Genomic DNA, 20,246 nt, shown 5'->3' with positions numbered 1-20,246 from the left:
TGAACAGTGAACAGCGGATGTTTAATTTTTATTGATTTTCCCTTTATAAATACAGTACAGGTTGAGTATTGGGACCAGAAGCATTTTGGATAATGGATTATTCTGTATTTCGGAATATTTTTATATTTCAATGATGTTTCTTGAGGTATCTTGCATTTATGCACATGAAATGCACACAAAAATTTTTATTTGTGCATGAAACAAGGTTTTAAAACATGAAGCAAAGTTTGTGTCCTATCCCAGGCACTGAATTTGATTGCTAAGCAATAATTTTCATGCACAAATTTAGTGCCATATCATGTCCCCAGTAGTGCCAGTTACATATCATGTCCTCAGTAGTGCCAGTTACATGTCATGTCCCCAGTAGTGCCAGTTACAGATGTCCCCAGTATGTTTTTTTGGTACTTGTTTCCTAGAACGGCACCCACGATTTTGATCTTAGGCATCGCAAGGAAAAAAACTGCGTCGGTCGCATCGCATGCGGCCAAAAAATCGCATGCGATGCGACCGACGCGATTACCGCAATTTTACATAGGGAACAATGTTAAATGGCCCACAGACCCCAAATAGCCACCCTGAAGTGTGAAATGGCCCCCCCAATAGTTAACGCCACCCCGCGATCAACGCCAACCCGAAGCGTGGCGAGCGCAGCGTCCTTTTCCGTCCTTTTCATACCCCCACTATCCACGTTGGTGTGGAGTTGAGAATAGAAAGTGTGGCGAGCGCAGCGAGCCACCGAGCCCGAAGCGTGGCGAGGGGACGCGGAACACACTCCCGAAGCGTGGCGAGCGCAGCGAGCCCCGCGAGGGGACACGGATTACTTAACATGTATTACGCGTCCCCTCGCGCGGCTCGCTGCACTCGCCACGCTTCGGGCTCGTATTCTGCGTCCCCTCGCCACGCTTCGGGCTCGGTGGCTCGCTGCGCTCGACACACTTTCTATTCTCAACTCCATGCCGACGTGGATAGTGGGGGTATGAAAAGGTCGGAGGACGCGTACCGCCGCCCCTCGCAGGCTCGCTGCGCTCGCCACACTTTGGGTTGACGTTGATCGTGGGGTGGCGTTAACAATTGGGGGGGGGGCATTTCACACTTCAGGGTGGCTATTTGGGGTCTGTGGGCCATTTAACATTGTTCCCTATGTAAAATCGGGTCAATTGGGCCATTTAACATTGTTCCCTATGTAAAATCGCAGCCATCGCATCGGTCGCATCGCATGCCATTATAATGGCATGCGATGTACATGCGATGCCCGCGATGGGCGCCCTTCTAGGAAACAAGTACCGGGTTTTTTTTAGCAAAAAAAAAAGTACATTCTGGAAACTATGGTTTTCGGGATATTTGGATAAGGAATATCCCTTCTTTTTCTTGTCTCTAATGACTATTCTTAATTTTTTTTCCCGTTTTTCTAGGGGCTGTTGAGCGTATAAAAAAAATCAGAGATTACGCCTTTGTGCACTTTAACAATCGCGGTGATGCAGTTGAAGCAATGAATGTCTTAAATGGCAAGGTGGGGTACGCACTAAAATTACACATTGTTGTTGTTTACTTCTAAACATATAGGGCAGTATTCAATGAGAAAAATTCTCCGTGCATGGCGAGAGATTTTTTCTCTCGCCATGCACTCGCCCTGTTCCGGAGGGCTCGCTGCCACTCCTGCTCCCACTATTCAATGTGGTTAAGACTCGCCGCCACTCGCGGCGAGTCTTACCCCTGCAGCGGACAAGCTTCCGCAGCAGGGAGCTGGCAGTGAGCCGGGGGACGGTGTCAGCCAGGGAGATTAAAGTCTCCCTGGCTGCCCCAGAACATATGTGGAGGGGAGGAGGGCTCCCCGGGACCCAGGCAGCACAAGCTGCCCCCCCCCTGTAGCCAGCGGGGGACCCAGTATTCACTGCACCCGATCGTGCATATGTAATGATCGGGTGCAGTGAATATATGAATATCTAATGAGCGGCTCGAGAGCTCCGGCACATGAATAAAAATAACATGCCCCTTCACAGAAAAAAATCCTGATTTTTTGACCACAAAAAAAAAAAAACCTTTTAGTTTAAAAGTTCACATTCCAGTTCTCCATGAAAAGATGGAGAATTGCTACACGGCGAAAATCACTTAAAAAGACGGCGAAAATATCACATTGAATAGGGTGGTTCACTTTTGGAGAGCAAAATACTCCTTCCAACGCGAAAATAGCACAAACTCGCCATGAAACACGGCAAATTTTTCTCATTGAATACTGCCCATAGTCATAGAATGACAGTAGACTTGTAGGGCTTGTAGGGCAATGCTTAGGTTCAACCAAAGTATACAGCCAGATTACTGATTTGCTTAAAGCCATAACCGTTTTAAAGTGCAAACATTGCTGCTGTTACGGTTAATTACAAAATTATTACTCAGATTTACTTTATTGCCCGTACTATATCCATTTAAATAAATATTACAATGATACTTTAAAAAAAAGTTTACATTCTATTTTATGTGACATTTATTTTAGATACTGTAGTGTTCACAGAACAAAGCCAAGCTAATATTTTGCTCTTTTTGATACCATACTGTTTCAACATCTTGGGGAGCTTTATCAAAGCGTATAGAGAGATAAAGGCCCTTATTCTGATCGGTGCGGATATATCCGCGTGCGTTCGGGCCGCCGATGTTTTGTGTCTGCGCATGTGCAGAGGCGTCTCTGCGCAGGTGCGAGCGGGGCGTACGGCCAAATCCCTCATGATATGTGAACACTCCGAACAGGGGGTGGAGAGGGGCGTGAAGGGCTATGTGGGCACATTACCATATGCATATGCCCCGCGTTTCATGGGAGTGCCCATGAAAACGCTGGGCGTACGTATGGTAATGCGGCCGTGACGCACGTGTAGGGGGCGGACATATGACATCACCGGATGTCAGCTGCCCGCCCAGATCCCTGCTTTTGCACGGGAAAATGTCCGTGTGGTCTGAGGTTGCGGGTGCTGGTGGAGCATTCGGTCCTGCATTCGATGGTCTGCGACCATCGAATGATGGGGGAGGTTCCCTTAGATGGAGGAGGCGTATTCCGTGAAAATGACATGTGCGGTCCGTTCGGCTAGCTTCTTACCGCATACGGACGGAGTTGGCGATCCGTATGGAAGGCGGGGTTTCGCACGCACGGTCCTGGCCGCATAATCGGCTCTGGCCGCACCGATCAGAATAAGGGCCAAAGTGTAGAGAGATAAAGTACAACCAATCAGTTTTAAAACACAGCCTGTTACATAGAAGTTAGGAGCTGATTGGTTGTTTCTTTATTTCTTTACAAGCTTTGATAAATCTGCACCATGATGTAGTTCTGTTCTGTATGTTATTACATAGATCACACTAGTTATTGTTAGAAGCATAGTCACAGCCCGATGAGACTGTGAGAAATAGGCAATACTAAATATAGCTGCAGCCTCAATAACAAAGCAGCACAAACAAAGCAGAACATGTAATTCATGTGTAAATACTGTTTTGGTGTCAGACATGAACATCTATATTAACTTAAATACATGGTAATCCTTCTTTACACATTGATACATTTGCTTGCATTGGGATACATTTGTTGGTTCTGGAGTAAATACTATATTTGACTAAAGCACTTCATTGTGCTGGAAAATCTGTACATCTTTTCCTGTGTGCAAATACTTTATACGCTTTTAAATACAGTACTTTAAATTATTACTGTGATAGCACATGATGTAGAAAGAGAGAGGAGAGAGAGGGGGAGAGAGAGAGAGAAAGAGAGAGAGAGAGAGAAAGAGAGAGAGAGAAAGAGAAAGAGAGAGAGAGAGTCAGAATGGTGGGTGTGGATAATAGGACTAACAGCAAACCTCCCAACTGCCCCGCATCCCGCGGGCTGGCAGTGTCCCATAGCAGGGGGGGGGGGCAGTTGGTAGTCGTCCCCCCCCCCCTCCCCAGTAATCCAGTAATCCATAGAATAGACAATGTGCGCATGTGCACAGTGTCCATTCCCTCAGCAGTGAGGCTGGGGGCTGGCCAGCAGCTTACAGAGCAGCTGGTCAGGCCCCCAGCGCGGCTAAAATGGGGCGTGACCTCGCGTGAATGACACACTTTTAGACCACGCCCTCTTGTGGGCCACGTAACCTGCTTTCCCTCCTTACTGGTTGCAAAGTTGAGAGGTATGCTGACAGTCCTTGTGTCATCAGTGTCTAGGTTGACCTCAAAGGTCGACATGCACGTGATCGACATGGAAAAAGGTTGACACGTGCAGACAACATGTAAATGGTCAACACATGAAAAGCTCAACATCATCCGGATCACCTATATGGCTTTCAGTGATTATGCATTGATGACCGGATCTGGAGAGCGGGGACCCCTTTATTTGGGGGAGTCCCCACCTCCCCCAAATCTCCCCGTCTGGGCTGACTAGTTAGGGTGGGTAATGCTTTGGCCACATGAACCAGTCAAGCATGTCCCCTGGCTATGGCATTACACCCCCTGTTCATTTTGTCCCCCATATTTTGGGAACCAGGGCTGACTCAAGAGCCCGGTGCTGGTCCCTACAATACGGGGGACCCCCACTCACTTTGTTCACCATATATTGGGAACCAGGACCGGCCCAAGAGCCCAGTGTTGGTTTCTTGAATACAGGGAGACCTTATTTAATATTTCCCCCCTGGTATCCGAGAAACCAGGACTGGTTCAGAGAGGGCAGGACGCCATTTTTTACATTATTTATTTATTTTTCTATTGAAGATAACACTCCCCCAGGATTTATTCCAACCCATTTTTTAAATTTGAATAATTAAAGTCACCTAAACGCTGTGAGAGATTTTAAATCTCTCATGCTGAATCTCCCTTCTGAATGGTTTTAAATCTCTCTGTGTGTAGGGACCTTAATGCCAGTTACAGAAATGTAATCTGAGGACTGACTGAGGGGATATTATTGGGTCCCATTTTCTACGTAGGATGATATCACAGTTACTAGATGCACAGAAGAAATAACAAATGCACAGATAAAACTCATGATTCTGTTATCATCTGACATTAAAAATCCATTGCTGCAATAATGTGGGTTATGGCCATGCTCTTTAGGACAACAGAATTAGAGCAGTCATTTATTTATATATAACAGCATGACTGCGGAGTAAAATGCTATGGTTAATGCCATGTATGTATGTCTTTGCTTACAGATCATAGATGGCTCTCCTATAGAAGTGACTTTGGCTAAGCCAGTAGACAAGGATAGTTATGTAAGGTACACAAGAGGAACAGGAGGAAGAGGAGGAGCCGTACAACCAGAATACACATACACCATTGGCCATGTCTATGACCCAACCACAGCCTACCTCGGGGCACCTGTCTTCTACGCACCACCAGCCTACGCTGCCGCCATCCCCAGCATCCACTTCCCTCCTACCAAAGGCTACGTCAGCAATCGCGGCCTCGTCCGTCCTCCATCTGTTAGAGGTAACAGCACTGTAAATGAATTCAATGAATCTGCGTTTCGTGTATTAAATGTTTGAAAACATTATAAATTGAGAAGGCAGACCATGCATGACATGACAGTTTGGGAATTCAATTAGTTGTTTAGATCCCGACAGCAAGTTAGCTCTATGTAATTTATTTAATTAGACCCCCTAATCAGTCACCCTTGTAATGTACAAGGAACAGTTACCGACCTGAACTGTTGGCTAATGTGAGTCCTATAACTCTCACTGTGTAAGTAGATTGCAGTGAGAATGAAAAATGAATCATCACCTCTAATGTAGTACATAATAAATTGCAGTAGTGAATGGTACTGTTTTAGAATAACAAAGCAGACTGAATAATATTCTTTGTAATTCATTTTATTTTATTGATTCAACGACAGCCTTCAGTATGCAGCCACCTACAGCTCTGAAGAGTGGTAGAAGAGTAGACATATTTTGTCCGGATTCAAAATCGAACCGCTCTTTTTCTTCTGAGTACGTGTATGAGTTGCACCGTGCATGATGTATATGAGTCCCACGGTCACCAAGCTCGTGTATTAGTCACACAGCACATGTTTCTGAGTCACACCTTACATTTCACTCCACGCATGTGTATGAATCGCGCGCGGACATGTATATGAGTCACACTTACCATGTGTATCAGTCACACCGTGCATGTGTAGGAGTCACACCACACATGTGTAGGAGTCACACTGTGCATGTGTAGGAGTCACACTGTGCATGTGTGTGAGTCACACTGCACATATGTATACATCACAATATGCATGTGTATGATTTGCATTGCGAGTGTTGGAGCTCCATTGCAGATGTGTATTAGTTGCACTGTGCATAAATACAGTTTGTTCAGAGTTGCAGAAGTACAGTATGGTAGCAGCAATGTATGGGTGATCCTGGTTGGTAACAGTGGTGGCTAAAAAAATGTGCAGAGATGTTGCGTCTTCTGGGAGTGTGGCAGGTGTGTCACAGGTATGTCACTGATAGCAGTTGTGTACAGCAAAGAAGGACTGCTCGCATAGGAGGCCCATACGAACAGAGACATAATGGTCCTGTCATATGGCTAATCGGGGACGGATTGGGGCTGTATTAATGCCCTGGCATTTTAGTGACCGTGGGCACCAACAGCTTGTGAAAAGGGGGCGTGGTCACAGCTAAGAGGGACATTGCCACCCCCATATTTCTGTATGCTGGATGGCCGTACAGGGTTTGCCAGCCCGTCCCACTCTGTGTGGCTGGCCCATCAGATAATCGGCTCTTCAGGCATTTACCGGAAGTGCCAAATGGGCAATCTCCCATAAGGTTGGTGCAAGGTCCAATAGTGCGACCTATGCCTGACAAAGGCTATAAAGGCCCATGATCTTGGTATCAGTATCCAGATCTGACATATACAAGTATATTGCAATAAACAAGTGCCTGCTTAAAGGTTTAATAACAAATGGCTGCAATTCTTAGAGTAAATTAAATATCAGCATCTTTATGTGTTTGATGCACCTACTGGAGTATTGTGATCAGTGGCCGCCCGTACCTTTTCGGGGGAGGAGAACTGCCACAGTGAGTTCCTGCCCTGGCGCCTGTCATCATTGCACAGGCTCCGGGAACTCTGCAAGGACCGGGAGCAGCGGTGGCGATGAGGATGGACGGAGGTTTCCTGCATCGCTGCTCCCGATCCCTGCTGAGTTCCCGGGTAGGAAGTCACTGCCAGTCACAGTGAAGCCAGTGCAGTCTCACAGTGGCGGATTTTACCTAGGGGGCTGCAGCCCTGCAGCCCCCTAGGTAAAAACCACCACTGATTGTGATGTAACTATTTTTAAATGGAATTAATACACAGGTCATTCTTATTTGCAATGTGACACAGCCTTGCTTGCATAAATGTATTACTAAAGGCAAAATATTAGATTAAAGTAGGTTCCGCACAGTGCTACTTATGTCTAGAACAAGCTTTTATTGTCATTGCTGAATAACAAAGCCATTTTCATAAGCGGTCCCTCTGTATAGAAAGGGTGGCCAACCAATCAGAGGCAATGAGCCAAAAAGCATGTTGGGTTGACAAGGAGCTGATACAATGCACAAAATCGGCGTGGCCTAGCACCTACAAGGCCACGGTCTAGCTGCAAGCAGCACATTTATGCTATATAAAACCACCTTGTGACACCTCAGCTTCAAAGTAGCAGCATATTTATGCTTTTTATCATCTTTACTTTTAAGTAAACCAACAGCCCAGTTAATGTATTTATAACACCTTGTGACACACTACAAAAGGCATATGAGATATTACTATATTATTCTTGCAGCACTCAATTGCAGGCTAAGCTGAATCAATCCCCACTATTAGTGACTAAAATAACTTACAAGCCTAGGAAGGAAGCTGGTCCAATAGGATGAAGCCCTGGAGAGAGCAGCATAAGCACACCACTCTGGCATCTCCTTTTATAATGGAAGAGTTGATAGCCAGTCTTAACAGAGACCACAGTTATTGTGCCCAACTCCGCTGTGAGCCAGCTCCCGCACCCACAACACTGCCACTTACCCCCTCTTACTGTGCCACTGTCAGAGGGGGCAAACGGCACTGTCATGGGTGTGGGAGCAGAATCTCCTTAAGAAAAATCCACATGCGGCTCAAGAGCCACGGTTTTGCAACCCCTGCAGTATAGTGATATAACTAACATGCAGGGCCGCCAAGAAAAGTGCAGACATGGAGATGCGGGACCAAATATCATATTCCTATTTTGAAAAAACTTCTTAAAATTTAGCCAGTTTCAATATATGCAATTATTTATAAGCAAGAAAGCAGAAAAATTGTCATAAATTCGGGATACATTATATTTTGGCCGCTAATATTTCACCTCAAAGCAGTGTTTAAGGGGCGTGCGTGCACAAAAGGGATGTGGTTGGCCCATTTACTTTTTACTCCTTCCTTTTTCTTTGATGCTGCTAACATGCCATACATACTGTAGACTAATATTTAGAATGATATTACTTTATGACCTACTTTATGATCAATCTTGCGGCATGTGATTATTTACGGTTCTGTGCTGATTTACTAGAAGAATTTATCTGTTTATATAATATTGGATGATGTTGCATATTATTAATTAGTTTAAAGAAATTAAAAGGCAAAGTTTTATAATTTTTGCTTTAATTTATTAATTTGTTCATTAATTTCATAGAATTTTAAAGCCTATGTACACTGAACTGGTATTAAACAATGGAGGAAAATAATTTCATTGCTAACATATTTACGGTTAGCAAAGCACATGGATAACATTGATAGGTGCTAGTTTATCTGTGTATTACCATTTGCATATAATGAAATACTATATTAGGATAGGACAGTTGTCCTTTTCTTCACTTTTGAAGTCCTGTCTTTTGCTTGGTGACTGCCATTAGTTTTTTTAAAATGTATAAATAATAACTGTTTTGATGGGCACCTACTGTAGTCCATGCATGGCCCTATACTTCAGCCTTATGGATAATACAGGCCTGTATGCATGCGCAGTAGCATCTGAAACCCAGAAGTCCAGATTGTATAAGCGATTTTGCTTCTTACTGATCCACGGGGTCAGATGGGCCCATGTCCAGGAGATTCAAATTGGAACATTTTCTCAATACAAAAATACTTATTGCCACTTATTAGATCTGCTTGCTTTTCAGAAAATACCTACATTTGATACATTTGTGCTGCACATATCCACATAATAGACAAGCTATATAGAGATCAGACTGTTGTGTCTTCTTCCACTTGGAGGGGCATGGAAGCGTCCAATCACAGACCAAGTACTAAAGAAACTGCACTAAGCTTCCCATACTACCCATACTTACTATTATAAGCAGAAGAAGTTCATCTGGCAGATCCAACTCTTATACTGTTATTATATGCCAATACACAGACAAACACTCGTTATGTGTTGATGAAAGTGTACAGACACGAAATCAAACATTTGCTCAATATAAACACCATAAAAGGAAACATTTTTAATTTTATATATATTATAATATTATTATATATATATTATAATATATTTTTTAAAGCAATATAATCAAAAACAAAAAGGCTTCTAGTATACAACTAACTACAATGAAATAAAGACACAAATTCCATTGTTTGAAGGACGTTCTATGTACATGGGGCAAAATTCTTCATTATATCATGGATCTGGGTGATTTTCTGCTGATTTGATACAGTTCGATGCCTTCTTGCATTCCTAGAAATTTACATGAGTGTACCTGTAGGGGCTGCGGGAGTTAGAGGACTGGGAGGACGAGGATACCTGGCTTATACTGGTCTGGGTCGTGGATGTTTGGGATACCAAATGAAAGGCGACAAGAGGGGAGACGAGAAACTTTATGACATTTTACCAGGAATGGAGCTCACTCCATTGAGCACGGTTGCCTTAAAGCCACAAGGCATCAAACTTGCACCACAGGTAGGACTGTTACATATACAAAATGCATTCATGTTTTGCATAGTGGGAGGTGGGTGTGGTTGTAAAACAAGTGCTATAGTCCATGAAAATTGAGAGTTTATTGGCAAAAGGAATAGAATACTGTTTTCTCTTTAAAAATAAAAACAGATTATGTATAGTATATAGTTTCATTGTATATGTAAACACGGGTGTGGTGTATTTTTTGTCGACAGTCATCATGTTGACATCGATCACGTTGATAATCAATATGTCAACACTGATGAAGTGTCAACATGATTAGAATGTGGACATACAGTAACCTTCCTGATGGTCTAGTGGTGACTTAAGCTGGGTACTCACTATACAATCTATCATCCAATATACAGTGTCAGTCCAAAAATAATCTGAATGGTATATCATACACCCCCAATCTATCATTCCCATCACTGTTCATTAAATCATTCCATTGATTGAACTGCATGTCACAAGGGATGGTTCCACAGCCGACATGGTATAGTTACATGCAACATGTAAAGATACATTGTGCTGTTGGACACAGATCTTCTGGAGAATGTGATGAACATTGAGTTGCCGCACCATTTGGTTGCACTGTCAGAAGGTGTGTACCTAGGTACGGTAGGTCTGGTGGTTTTAGTGGTGTCTTCTGGGTCCAACGGTGTCCTGTACAAATTCTGCCAGTTAATATTACTAATCCTAACCCCTACCCTCTCCTCCTGTAACCTAACCATATCCCTTTCCCTAGTGCCAAGACCTTACCTCCCCATCTGTTATATAATGCTCCTAGTGACTGACCATGACCTGCCCTTCTCTAGACAAACCCTAACCCACCGCCTAGTGCCTAAACCACCCTCCCGTTGCCTAGCCTTAAACCTCTGCCTAGTGCCTAAACCTAACCTCCCCATCCCTAGCATAACCCTAACCCTCTACCCTCCCCTGTAGCCAAGCCCTAACCCTTAGCTCCCCTTCCATAGGCTAACCCATACCTTTCCCATAGTTCTTAACCCCATACTCCCCTCCTATAGCCAGTTACATCAGTCCCTGCCCCAGTGGAGCTTACAATCTATCACATGTACACAAACACAGACAGTCTAGGGTTAATTTTGCTGGGAGCTGATTAACCTACCAGTATATTTTTCTATTGTGGAGAAACCGGAGTACCTAGAGGAAACCCATGCAAGCTTGGAGAGAGTATACAAATTCCGCACAGTTAGGGCCATGATGGGAATCAAACCCATGACCTCAGTTCTGTGAGGTAGTAATGCCAATTATGACATAATTTGTACTGCCTTACAGCACTGCCTCACTGTCCCTCCTGTGCTCCTTATCCACCACTCACCTCTCCCTCCCCTCCTGATTCTGCCCGGCTGCCGTACTGGACAGTGGAAAACCAGAGGTGCCGAAATGGGGACGGGGCAACCCCATCTCTTCCCGCTGTTGACCCATGGCCCACCCTATTAACTGCTTCCTTTGTCCCTAAAAGGGGGAGAGGCCGACTATATGGTGCCCCAGTCTTCCCGCACTTACCAAAATAATCAGTCGACACCTCCAATGGGCCAAATCAGTCACAGCTTTTATTTCACTTAACATCACACAATATGTCACAGGGCCAGGAAAGGATTGGGGAACAAGGCTTTCAAAAAATAGATAGGAGGCATGTCCGGCCCAACCAAGTGAGCATGACACATTCCTCCCCCCCTTGCATACCTATGGGTGGAGATGCTCTCGGCCTGACCATGTGGGCACGCAGCATCCTGCCTCCCCTCCTTCATATCTATGGGTGGAGACGTGCTGGTTCCAGCTTGCAGACGCGTAGCCTCCTGCCTCTTACAGCCCTTCGCATAGTCTAAGCCTAACCCTCCCATTAGAGCCTATCCCTTACCTCTTCCATCCTGTAGCTAAGGTTAACTCTAACCCTAGCCCTATGATGCAGGACTATACAGATTGTCAACATTTGAAATGTCCACAATGTGAACATGCCCACATTCTACAAATGCCGACACAGTAAAAGCAGGTATAATGTGATCTGCTTCTATTTTTGAGAAATGCATTTCTAAGCAACAAGAGGCTGTACTGAGGTTCATGTTACAGAGAACGTTACATATACAGTTAATTGAAGTTTGCTCTCAGTTAAAATTGCTGATTGCTTTATATTCAGTAAAGTCCTCAGCAGGTTAGAAAACATCTTTTCAGTGGCTTTTACTTTAACATTTTTAAATCTTTACATAAAAACATACATGATTTCAAATGCATTTATGACCAGTCGCATGTTTGCTTGATTTGGGAATTGTTACATATTTAATTCTGTGAAATTATTTAAGAAGTTGCAATAACATAAATCCATGTTTCTATTCCTTTACTGCTCTGTAGTATTTTCATATGACTACTCCAATGGCGACTTATGCTGGCCACACATCAGACCAACTTTCCTCCAACCATCCAACTAGTTGCTAGGATGGAACAAATACCTGGTACTTGATAGGAGCAAATGTAATTTGTAATTAAGGGGGTTATTCTAGTCCATTCTTTCTGACAAAATCCTTCTTAGATGGACAAAACCATGTGCACTGTGGGTGGGGCAGATGTAACTTGTGCAGAGAGAATTAGATTTGGGTGGGGTTTTTCTTCAAAGTGAGATCTATATTGAAGTGTAAAATCATGCAGTCAGTATTTTTCCTGCACAGAAACAAAATAACTCACCCAAATCTAATTCTCTCTGCACATGTTACATCTGCCCCCCTGCAGTGCACATGGTTTTGTCCATCTAAGAAGGATTTTGTCAGAAAGAATGAACTAGAATAAACCCCTTGTCATTTGTTTCCCAAATCTGAAAATGGACAGCACCTGTCACTCAGACAATGCACTGTAGTTGGACCTATTTGATTTAAACAATTTTACTGAATGTTTTTGTCCATTCTCCTGTGTTTGTGAGCAAATTGCTTATTGGCATTTGACCCCACACAGTACCAGATTTTCAGTCCAACCAACCAACTAGTTGGATGGTTGGAGGAAAGTTGGTCTGATGTGTGGCCAGCATTACTCTATGATGTGTCTGTGTTATATAAAAAGAAAACAAATGAATGCATGAGAAAAAACACACATTTCAAATGCTAAAAATACAATAGAAAAACAAAATAGCAATTCTGTTCATATAATAAGTTTTAAGTTATAAGGTGTCTTATACCAGGCAGGAGCGTAATGCAACTTAGAGTGTTTTAATTGTGTGGGTGTTAAACTTACACTGACTGGCATGTTTAAAGTTATAAAGCCCAAATTTTTTAAAATGCTCTAAACTGCATTACACCCGCCTTGGGATCCTGGCACCGGCATACTCCCTGTTGACCTGCCATACCGAACTGCTTGGTACTGTATGATAGCTGCCATCATTAATGTGTGCCTTATCCCTGGTAAAGGAGATCTACCTGAACACAAGCTTATGAGCACCTATGCAGGGCTGCCAATAGGGGAGTGCTGTGGGTACAGGTGTCCCAGGCCCCAGCCTCTGGAAGGGCCCGGGCACCTTATTTCTCCCACCACAACCCCCAACTGCCTCCGCTGCGCTGTGCTCAGTGCGCTGAACAAAGCAGGTCCCGTAGCGCAGGCTTATTCAACCCAGGATGTCGGCAGCCAATTAAAATGCAGCACCGGCTGGTGAGCCATTCAGAGCTCGCATACGGGCAGCCGCTCTGATTGGCTCACCAGCCGGTGCTGCATTTTAATTGGCCACCGGCATCCTGAGTTGAAGAAGCCTGCGCTCCGGGACCTCCGGGCTGCAGCTCAGCGGCAGAGGAGATGGGGTGGTACTCTTTACCTAGAAGGGCGCCCACGATTTTGATCGTGGGCATCGTTAGTAAAAAATCGCGGGCATCGCATGCACTAAAAAATCGCATGCGATGCGACCGACGCGATGCCCGCGATTTCCCATAGGGAACAATGTTAAATGTCCAAATTGACCCGATTTTCCTGTTCAATGTCTCAATTGACCCGATTTTTCCATAGGGAACCATGTTAAATGGCCCACAGAGGCCAAATAGGCACCCTGAAGTGTGAAATGGCCCCCACAATTGTTAACGCCACCCCACGATCAACGTCAACCCGAAGCGTGGCGAGCGCAGCGAGCCCGCGAGGGGCGGCGGTACGCGTCCTACGACCTTTTCATACCCCCACTATCCACGTCGGCGTGGAGTTGAGAATAGAAAGTGTGGCGAGCGCAGCGAGCCACCGAGCCTGAAGCGTGGCGAGCGCACGCGGACAGCTGTGAAGCCCGCAAGGGGACGCGTATACCTGTGAAGGTGTCCGCGTCCGCTCGCCATGCTTTGGGCTCGGTAGCTCGCTGCGCTCGCCACACTTTCTACACATTGTTCCCTATGGGAAATTGCGGCGTCGGTCGCATCGCACCCGATTTTTTAGTGCATGGGATGCCCGCGATGGGCACCCTTCTAGGTAAAGAGTACCGATGGGGTAGAAGGAGTTGGGTTATGGTATGTCAAGTGAGGAGGGGGGGGGCCCGGAGCCTGGACTGGAAATGAGTCCCGGGCCCCGAAATTTCTGATGGCAGCCCTGCACCTATGTACAGCTTTGCCTAACTCGCACCTTCAGCAACACACCCTAACCAGACTTTAGCTGTATGCAAACATCAATTTACGTGCCTTTGGCTACAAGTACAGATGTGACTAAGTTCAGGGTGACCTTGTATTCACTGTAGCTGCATGTTCCCAAATATGGAGCATACACTGAATTAAAGAGCAGGATCTTTCTGCAAAATGTATCTACGTACAACTCTACACCAGCCTCCATGTCACATGGAGACTTTGGCAAAGGGAGAATGTCACAGGACAGTTAAGTACAGAGAGCAAAGATCATATGGATGAGCACAATGCCAACCCAATCACAGAGCTACCTTCACCTCAGCTAAACTGATGCAGATTACAGTACACTGTGGGACAAAATAGGGATACTACATATATGGGCAGTGTGCAAATATACATTCTTTGCATTGTGTCTAGACAAAGGGTTATCAAAACAGCATTGTAGGCCCTAGGCAAAACATTGCACTTGGGCCCCTAACCCCCATTCACGGGAACCAATTAAAATAAATGAAAACATGCCCCTTCTGCGGTTCTCTCTACACGCTTCCATACAATGAATAGCTGTCAGCACTCTAATTGGAGGATAGCTCCACCCACTAATCAGCATGCTGTCAACCATTCACTGTGTGGCTACAGGCTAGGAGGGCAGTGGATCATGCTGCCTGCCCCTCTGTGTAACCATTGCCCTACCATATGTAAGATGGCCCTACCAATACAACTCTTTGATTCCTGAAAACCGCTCAGGAAAACATTATCTGGGTTATGCTGCTTTCACACCGCAAAACCTGCTCAGACCAGTTATTTAAAACGTTTTTTGAAACGGGTCAGAACAAGTTTAACCCCTTTCACACCGCATGTAAATACCTGGTCTAAAGCAGGTTTGCGGTGTGAAAGCAACAGTGTGAAAAGCGGTAAAGCCCCCCCTTCAAATGCTCGTAGAGACAGTCCGACACAGGCAGCAGCGCAGGGTGTGCTGATGTTGAATGGGACTGCAGCGGTCCAGCTGATGGAGAGCGGGCAGGGGGGTGCATGGTGAAGTGATTGGGGGCATCACCTCACCATTTGCCCCCCCCTGCCCGCTCTCCATCAGCTGCACCGCTGGCTGCTCTCCATCCCTCTCATCATCAGAACACCCTGCGCTGCTGCTGCCTGTGTCAGACTGCCTCAGCGCCGTCTCTCCCACCCCCACAGAGGGCGATGAGGCAGCGGGACATCCACGTCATGCTCCCGCTGCCCGCACTCCGCTGCTGAACCGCTGCTGCTCCGGAACTGGTGAGTCCAGGCAGACAGCCGCCTGCACCCCAGCCCGAGCTGCCCATCCCCGCTTACCTCCTCGGCGCAGGACTGCGCCGTCAGCAGTAGCAGCAGCCCCCGCTCTCGCCGGGGCAGGACACACTGTGCTCCGGCGGACACTTGCAGGGACCCCCTGCCCCCAGCACAACCATTCCCTTCCCTGCGCTGAGGGGGGGGATGGCGGGTAGAATACCGTTTCAGATCCGTTTTGACACCTAAAAAAACGGGTCTGAAACGGGTAGGACCCTGCTTTTTTACCGTTTCCCAAAAAAGTTTTTTTTGTAAACGCTAAAATCACTTTGCACCTTTCAGACCGCACAGAATACCGTTTCAAAACGGTTACAAATCGGCAATAGACCGGTTTTTTAGTGCGGTCTGAAAGGGGCATTAGTGTTACCAAATATAATGTTTCCATTGCATCAGTTATTTGACCACATCAGCTGTGTATCTGCTGAGAAGTTTTTTCAAATTCATTTGTAGATTAGGCAATGAACCATCAGCTAAAGATCAGAACCTTACTCTCCATATCCTGCAATAAGATTGATTTTTTTCAGGCAGCTGTAGTATCATCATCATCATCATCAATAGAGACAGATTGTGAGCTTCTAGGAGAATGGCTCCTGTAAATAGTCTCTGCGCAGCATTGCATAACATGAGGGAAACTATAAAAAGAAATGATAAAAGCCTTTGTTTAAGAAATTAGATTTTTTTAACTGATATCTTCAGTTGCTCTCAATATAGTTTAATCTATTATCATGGTACAAAAAATGCAATGGTAGCCATAGGCCTATAACTAGATAGATCAATATTCCTTGATAAAGGGTTGCTATGGGTTACAACATATCTGAAATCTGTAATTACATTAGCAAATACTATCTAATGGAATTATAACTTGGATTTAACAAAATATGCACTTAAAAGTATTACTGAATGTAAATGCATATAGTATATTCACAAAAGATAGAGGCATCTTTTGCAAACTATCATGCCATAAAAAAGTGTTATCTATGCCTTCCTCAAAATAATATAACACATGAAATAAAGATATATTACAACAATTCAAAATTAATTTGAAAGTAAAAAAAAAAAACATTTTGGTATTATTATTTTATTGCAGATACAAGAAATGCTGTATGTACAAATAACAGCGCTACCCTCAATAGTCCTCACACAGACAAAAACACACACCTTAGAGTAGGCATGTCCAACGTTGGCCCTCCAGATGTTGTGAAACTACACATCCCAGCATGCTTTGCAATAGTTTTAGCATTCTCTAATAGCAAAACTGTGGCAAAGCATGCTGGGATGGGCCAATGTTGGACATGCCTGCCTTAGAGTGTACAGTACTCTAAGGCAGGTATATATATAGAAGTATACAATTATCAGGAGCTTGAAAACGTGTATCTCATTCTAAACCTGAAGAAGAAATCAACCCTATTTCCTTTTTGGCTTGGGAATTGATTGAGGGTACAACTATTATTTTACTGCGACAAAAGTTTAAACCACAATCATTTATGCCGTATATAAAATAAGTCTGCAACAAAATAATAATTTCAATTCGCCAAAATATGGCTCATATGTAAATGTTGCATAATTATTATTAATGATTATTTTACTTTCCAAATCCTTCTTTTATACTGTATGATGGAGATTATTACTCATTATAAATGTAATGTATGCCAGAATTGTATGCTGATCAACAAATATCCTGCTTCTATGTGCAGTATGTCTCTTGTGCGCCTTTGGTTACAAGGTGGAAATATTACTGCAGATAAACAGACGATATCTAAGTATTTTGATTTAAAGAAATTGTTTTATTTGTAGATACTGGAAGAAATTTGTCAAAAAAACAACTGGGGACAACCAGTTTACCAGCTACATTCTGCAATCGGACAGGACCAGAGACAGCTGTTTCTGTATAAGATCACCATACCGGTTCTTGCTAGCCAAAATCCTGCAATGTGAGTATAATCATTGCAATATCTTCCACCCACCGATATTGGGGGCATTAATGTTCTCCCAATCCTAAATTCCTATATACTGCTGGATGTACAGTACCTGTAGATACTGGGTGCCGGATGACTGCCCGAAAGGGGGAATCCCGATGGTCAGTATCCCGACGTCGGAATCAAGACTGCTGGTGCTCCGACAGGGGGGATCCACACTCATGGGGCTATTCTCCCTTGTGGAGGTCCACGACCACCATAGAGGGAAATAGAACCTGTGGCAAGTGAAGCGTGCCACCGAGCTCGCAGCTTGCTTGAAAACACATATGGTTGTGGACCCACACAAATCATGATATGTCCCTGCTCCCATTATAGCATGCTTATGCACCATTTAATAGTATTATGATTTTTCTTTTGAACTACAATTGTTGTGTCCTATCTTGTTTTTATAGTCAACCATTTACACCTCAAAAACTTTGCATATCAGTGGATGAAGCCAAGAACTACGCAGCAGAGTTTACGCTTCAGAGTTTAGGAATCTCAACAGAGACAGCAGAGCCCCCAGCAGCCTTTGCAGGTACAGTCATAGTATATAAATCTCTCTCACCCATTCAAAGTTTGTTTATTCAAAGTTTGTTCAATCAAAGTTTGCATCTGTCTATGTACAGTATTATACATTTATTCCTGTCCATCCTCCAGGATATGCCATTGCCACATCGCCAGTTGCAGTGGCCGCCACACAGATGAAACAAGCAGTAGCATTGGGCCAAGACCTTACAGCATACACAACTTATGAAACCTATCCTGCATTTGCGTTGGCAGCTCGAGGAGACGCCTACGGAACATTTTAAGGGACTATACTTCATTTGGGAACCTTCTGTGCAGGTGGTGGATGTCCCTGAGAACTGAGTTCTAGTCAGGAGGATCTTTTACAGACTGTAGGGTCACATGGGGATTTCAGACTAGTCTCATTAAATGGGCAACTCATGATGTGAAGTCAGTAGCTTTATAGGAATAAGTCAGCATTTATATTAGTAATATTTAGTTCATATTTTTGGCTCCTCATTGTAAAGAATATTGTTTTTGTTTACACTTTTACGCACTATTCAGTAGACAAGGCCTTGTGCGATTATTTTAGAACACTTTAACAAGGAAATGTGTTATTTTTTATTTTGTCCTGTCTTTGTTTCTCTCTGTAGGTGGGTCTATTTTAGACAGCTCATGGTTGTTTGGATAAATTATACTTCAGCGGTCAATAAGTAGGTCTAAAATGGCCCAGTTGCATTATATGTGCTTTACATAAAATGAAATATTATATTTACTCAACTACTGAAGGTCTGCATTCACCAGGAATATGCATTCCACCATATGGACCATAAAGAAAGGATTTTATTTAAAAATAATAAACATTTTACAATATGCCCTACTCTTCTTTATCCAATCCAAAAGTGAGAACGTTCGCTCCCTATCAAAAAACCATATATCCACATTATTGCTGCCACTTTGTACTGTATGTAGTAATTTTAAGGTTAAGTTAAACCATAAAACTGAATAAACATAGACATTCAGTAGAACAGTCTAAAACATAGGGGTCTATTTACTAACTCTTGGAGAGAGATAAAGTAAATGGAGATAAAGTACTGGCCAATCAGCTCCTAACTGTAGTGTTGCAGGCTATGTTTGAAAAAATGACAGAAGCTAGTTGGGGGTACATTATCTCCCTCCACTTTAGCTCTCTCCAAGACTATTTTAGACTATTCCTCTAGAATACCCAACATCCTATATGAAATAGAACTCCCATCTTAGTAAATTGTGGCCATGTTATGTTTATTTCCCAAACCATGCAAAGGTTCACTGATACCCCTTTCACATCACACGAATAACCCGTGTCCAATCCGGGTTGTTGCTGGGTTGAACCAGGTCACTGTCCGGTGTGTAAGGGCCTTTTTGAAAAATCCCAGGTTCAGCAGCCCAGCAATCCAACCCAGGTTAAAAGAAGGGTTAAAACCAGGTCAAACCCGGGTTGCTGTGCAGTGTAAACGGGTAACCTGGGTGGAGCTACCCGGGTCCTTTTCACACTATAGGAAGGAGGCAGCTTCAGCTCCGAGCGCTGCCTCCTCCCCCACCACCCTGATGATGCACCGCCACTCAGCCCCGTCGCTCGATCAGATCAGCGACTTGGCTTACTGCCTGTACTTTACTGATACTTTATTATCCAAATATTGTTCTATTTTAAAATGTATATGAGGTTGTGTTTTTCTGTATGCAATATCTTTATTATGGTGTGAGCATTTGTTGAAGGAGGATAAACAGTGATTAGCATACACTGTACAAACAAAACCAAAAAATAACATAAAGACATATAGGCATGATTCAGATTGACATACAATGACGTTTGCATGTGGATCTTGCAATTTTTTTAGCCAACAGCTGGTGCCTGCATACACAAATTAGAGTGATGAAGGTCCCAACTCTGAATACAGGCAGAAATCCGAAAGCACTTCCGCTTTACATGCAACTAAATGGTTGAGTATCCCTTATCCA

The 20,246-nt window shown here is 44.0% G+C and overlaps 1 protein-coding gene across 2 annotated transcripts in view; it reads left to right on the top strand.

Annotated features, from left to right (window-relative positions):
• The window catches only part of A1CF (APOBEC1 complementation factor), a 64,123-nt gene extending 45,000 nt beyond the window's left edge, over positions 1 to 19,123 (top strand). Inside the window, exons 7-12 of one of the 2 annotated variants that reach the window (XM_083149083.1) lie at positions 1,413 to 1,510; positions 5,157 to 5,433; positions 9,684 to 9,877; positions 17,581 to 17,717; positions 18,155 to 18,279; positions 18,402 to 19,123. In XM_083149083.1, the coding sequence (XP_083005209.1) occupies positions 1,413 to 1,510; positions 5,157 to 5,433; positions 9,684 to 9,877; positions 17,581 to 17,717; positions 18,155 to 18,279; positions 18,402 to 18,553 (983 nt within the window). In that variant the 3' untranslated portion in view covers positions 18,554 to 19,123. Of the gene's footprint in view, positions 1 to 1,412; positions 1,511 to 5,156; positions 5,434 to 9,659; positions 9,878 to 17,580; positions 17,718 to 18,154; positions 18,280 to 18,401 lie in introns of both variants that reach the window. The other variant, XM_083149082.1, reaches the window with a different exon arrangement.
• The last annotated feature ends 1,123 nt before the right edge of the window (positions 19,124 to 20,246 follow it).

This window comes from Crinia signifera, chromosome 6 (assembly GCF_055691185.1).
Source record: "Crinia signifera chromosome 6, ASM5569118v1, whole genome shotgun sequence".
Lineage (NCBI taxonomy): Eukaryota > Metazoa > Chordata > Amphibia > Anura > Myobatrachidae > Crinia > Crinia signifera.
Note: the sequence above shows the minus strand (reverse complement) of the source record. Positions and strands in the feature narration are given on the sequence as shown.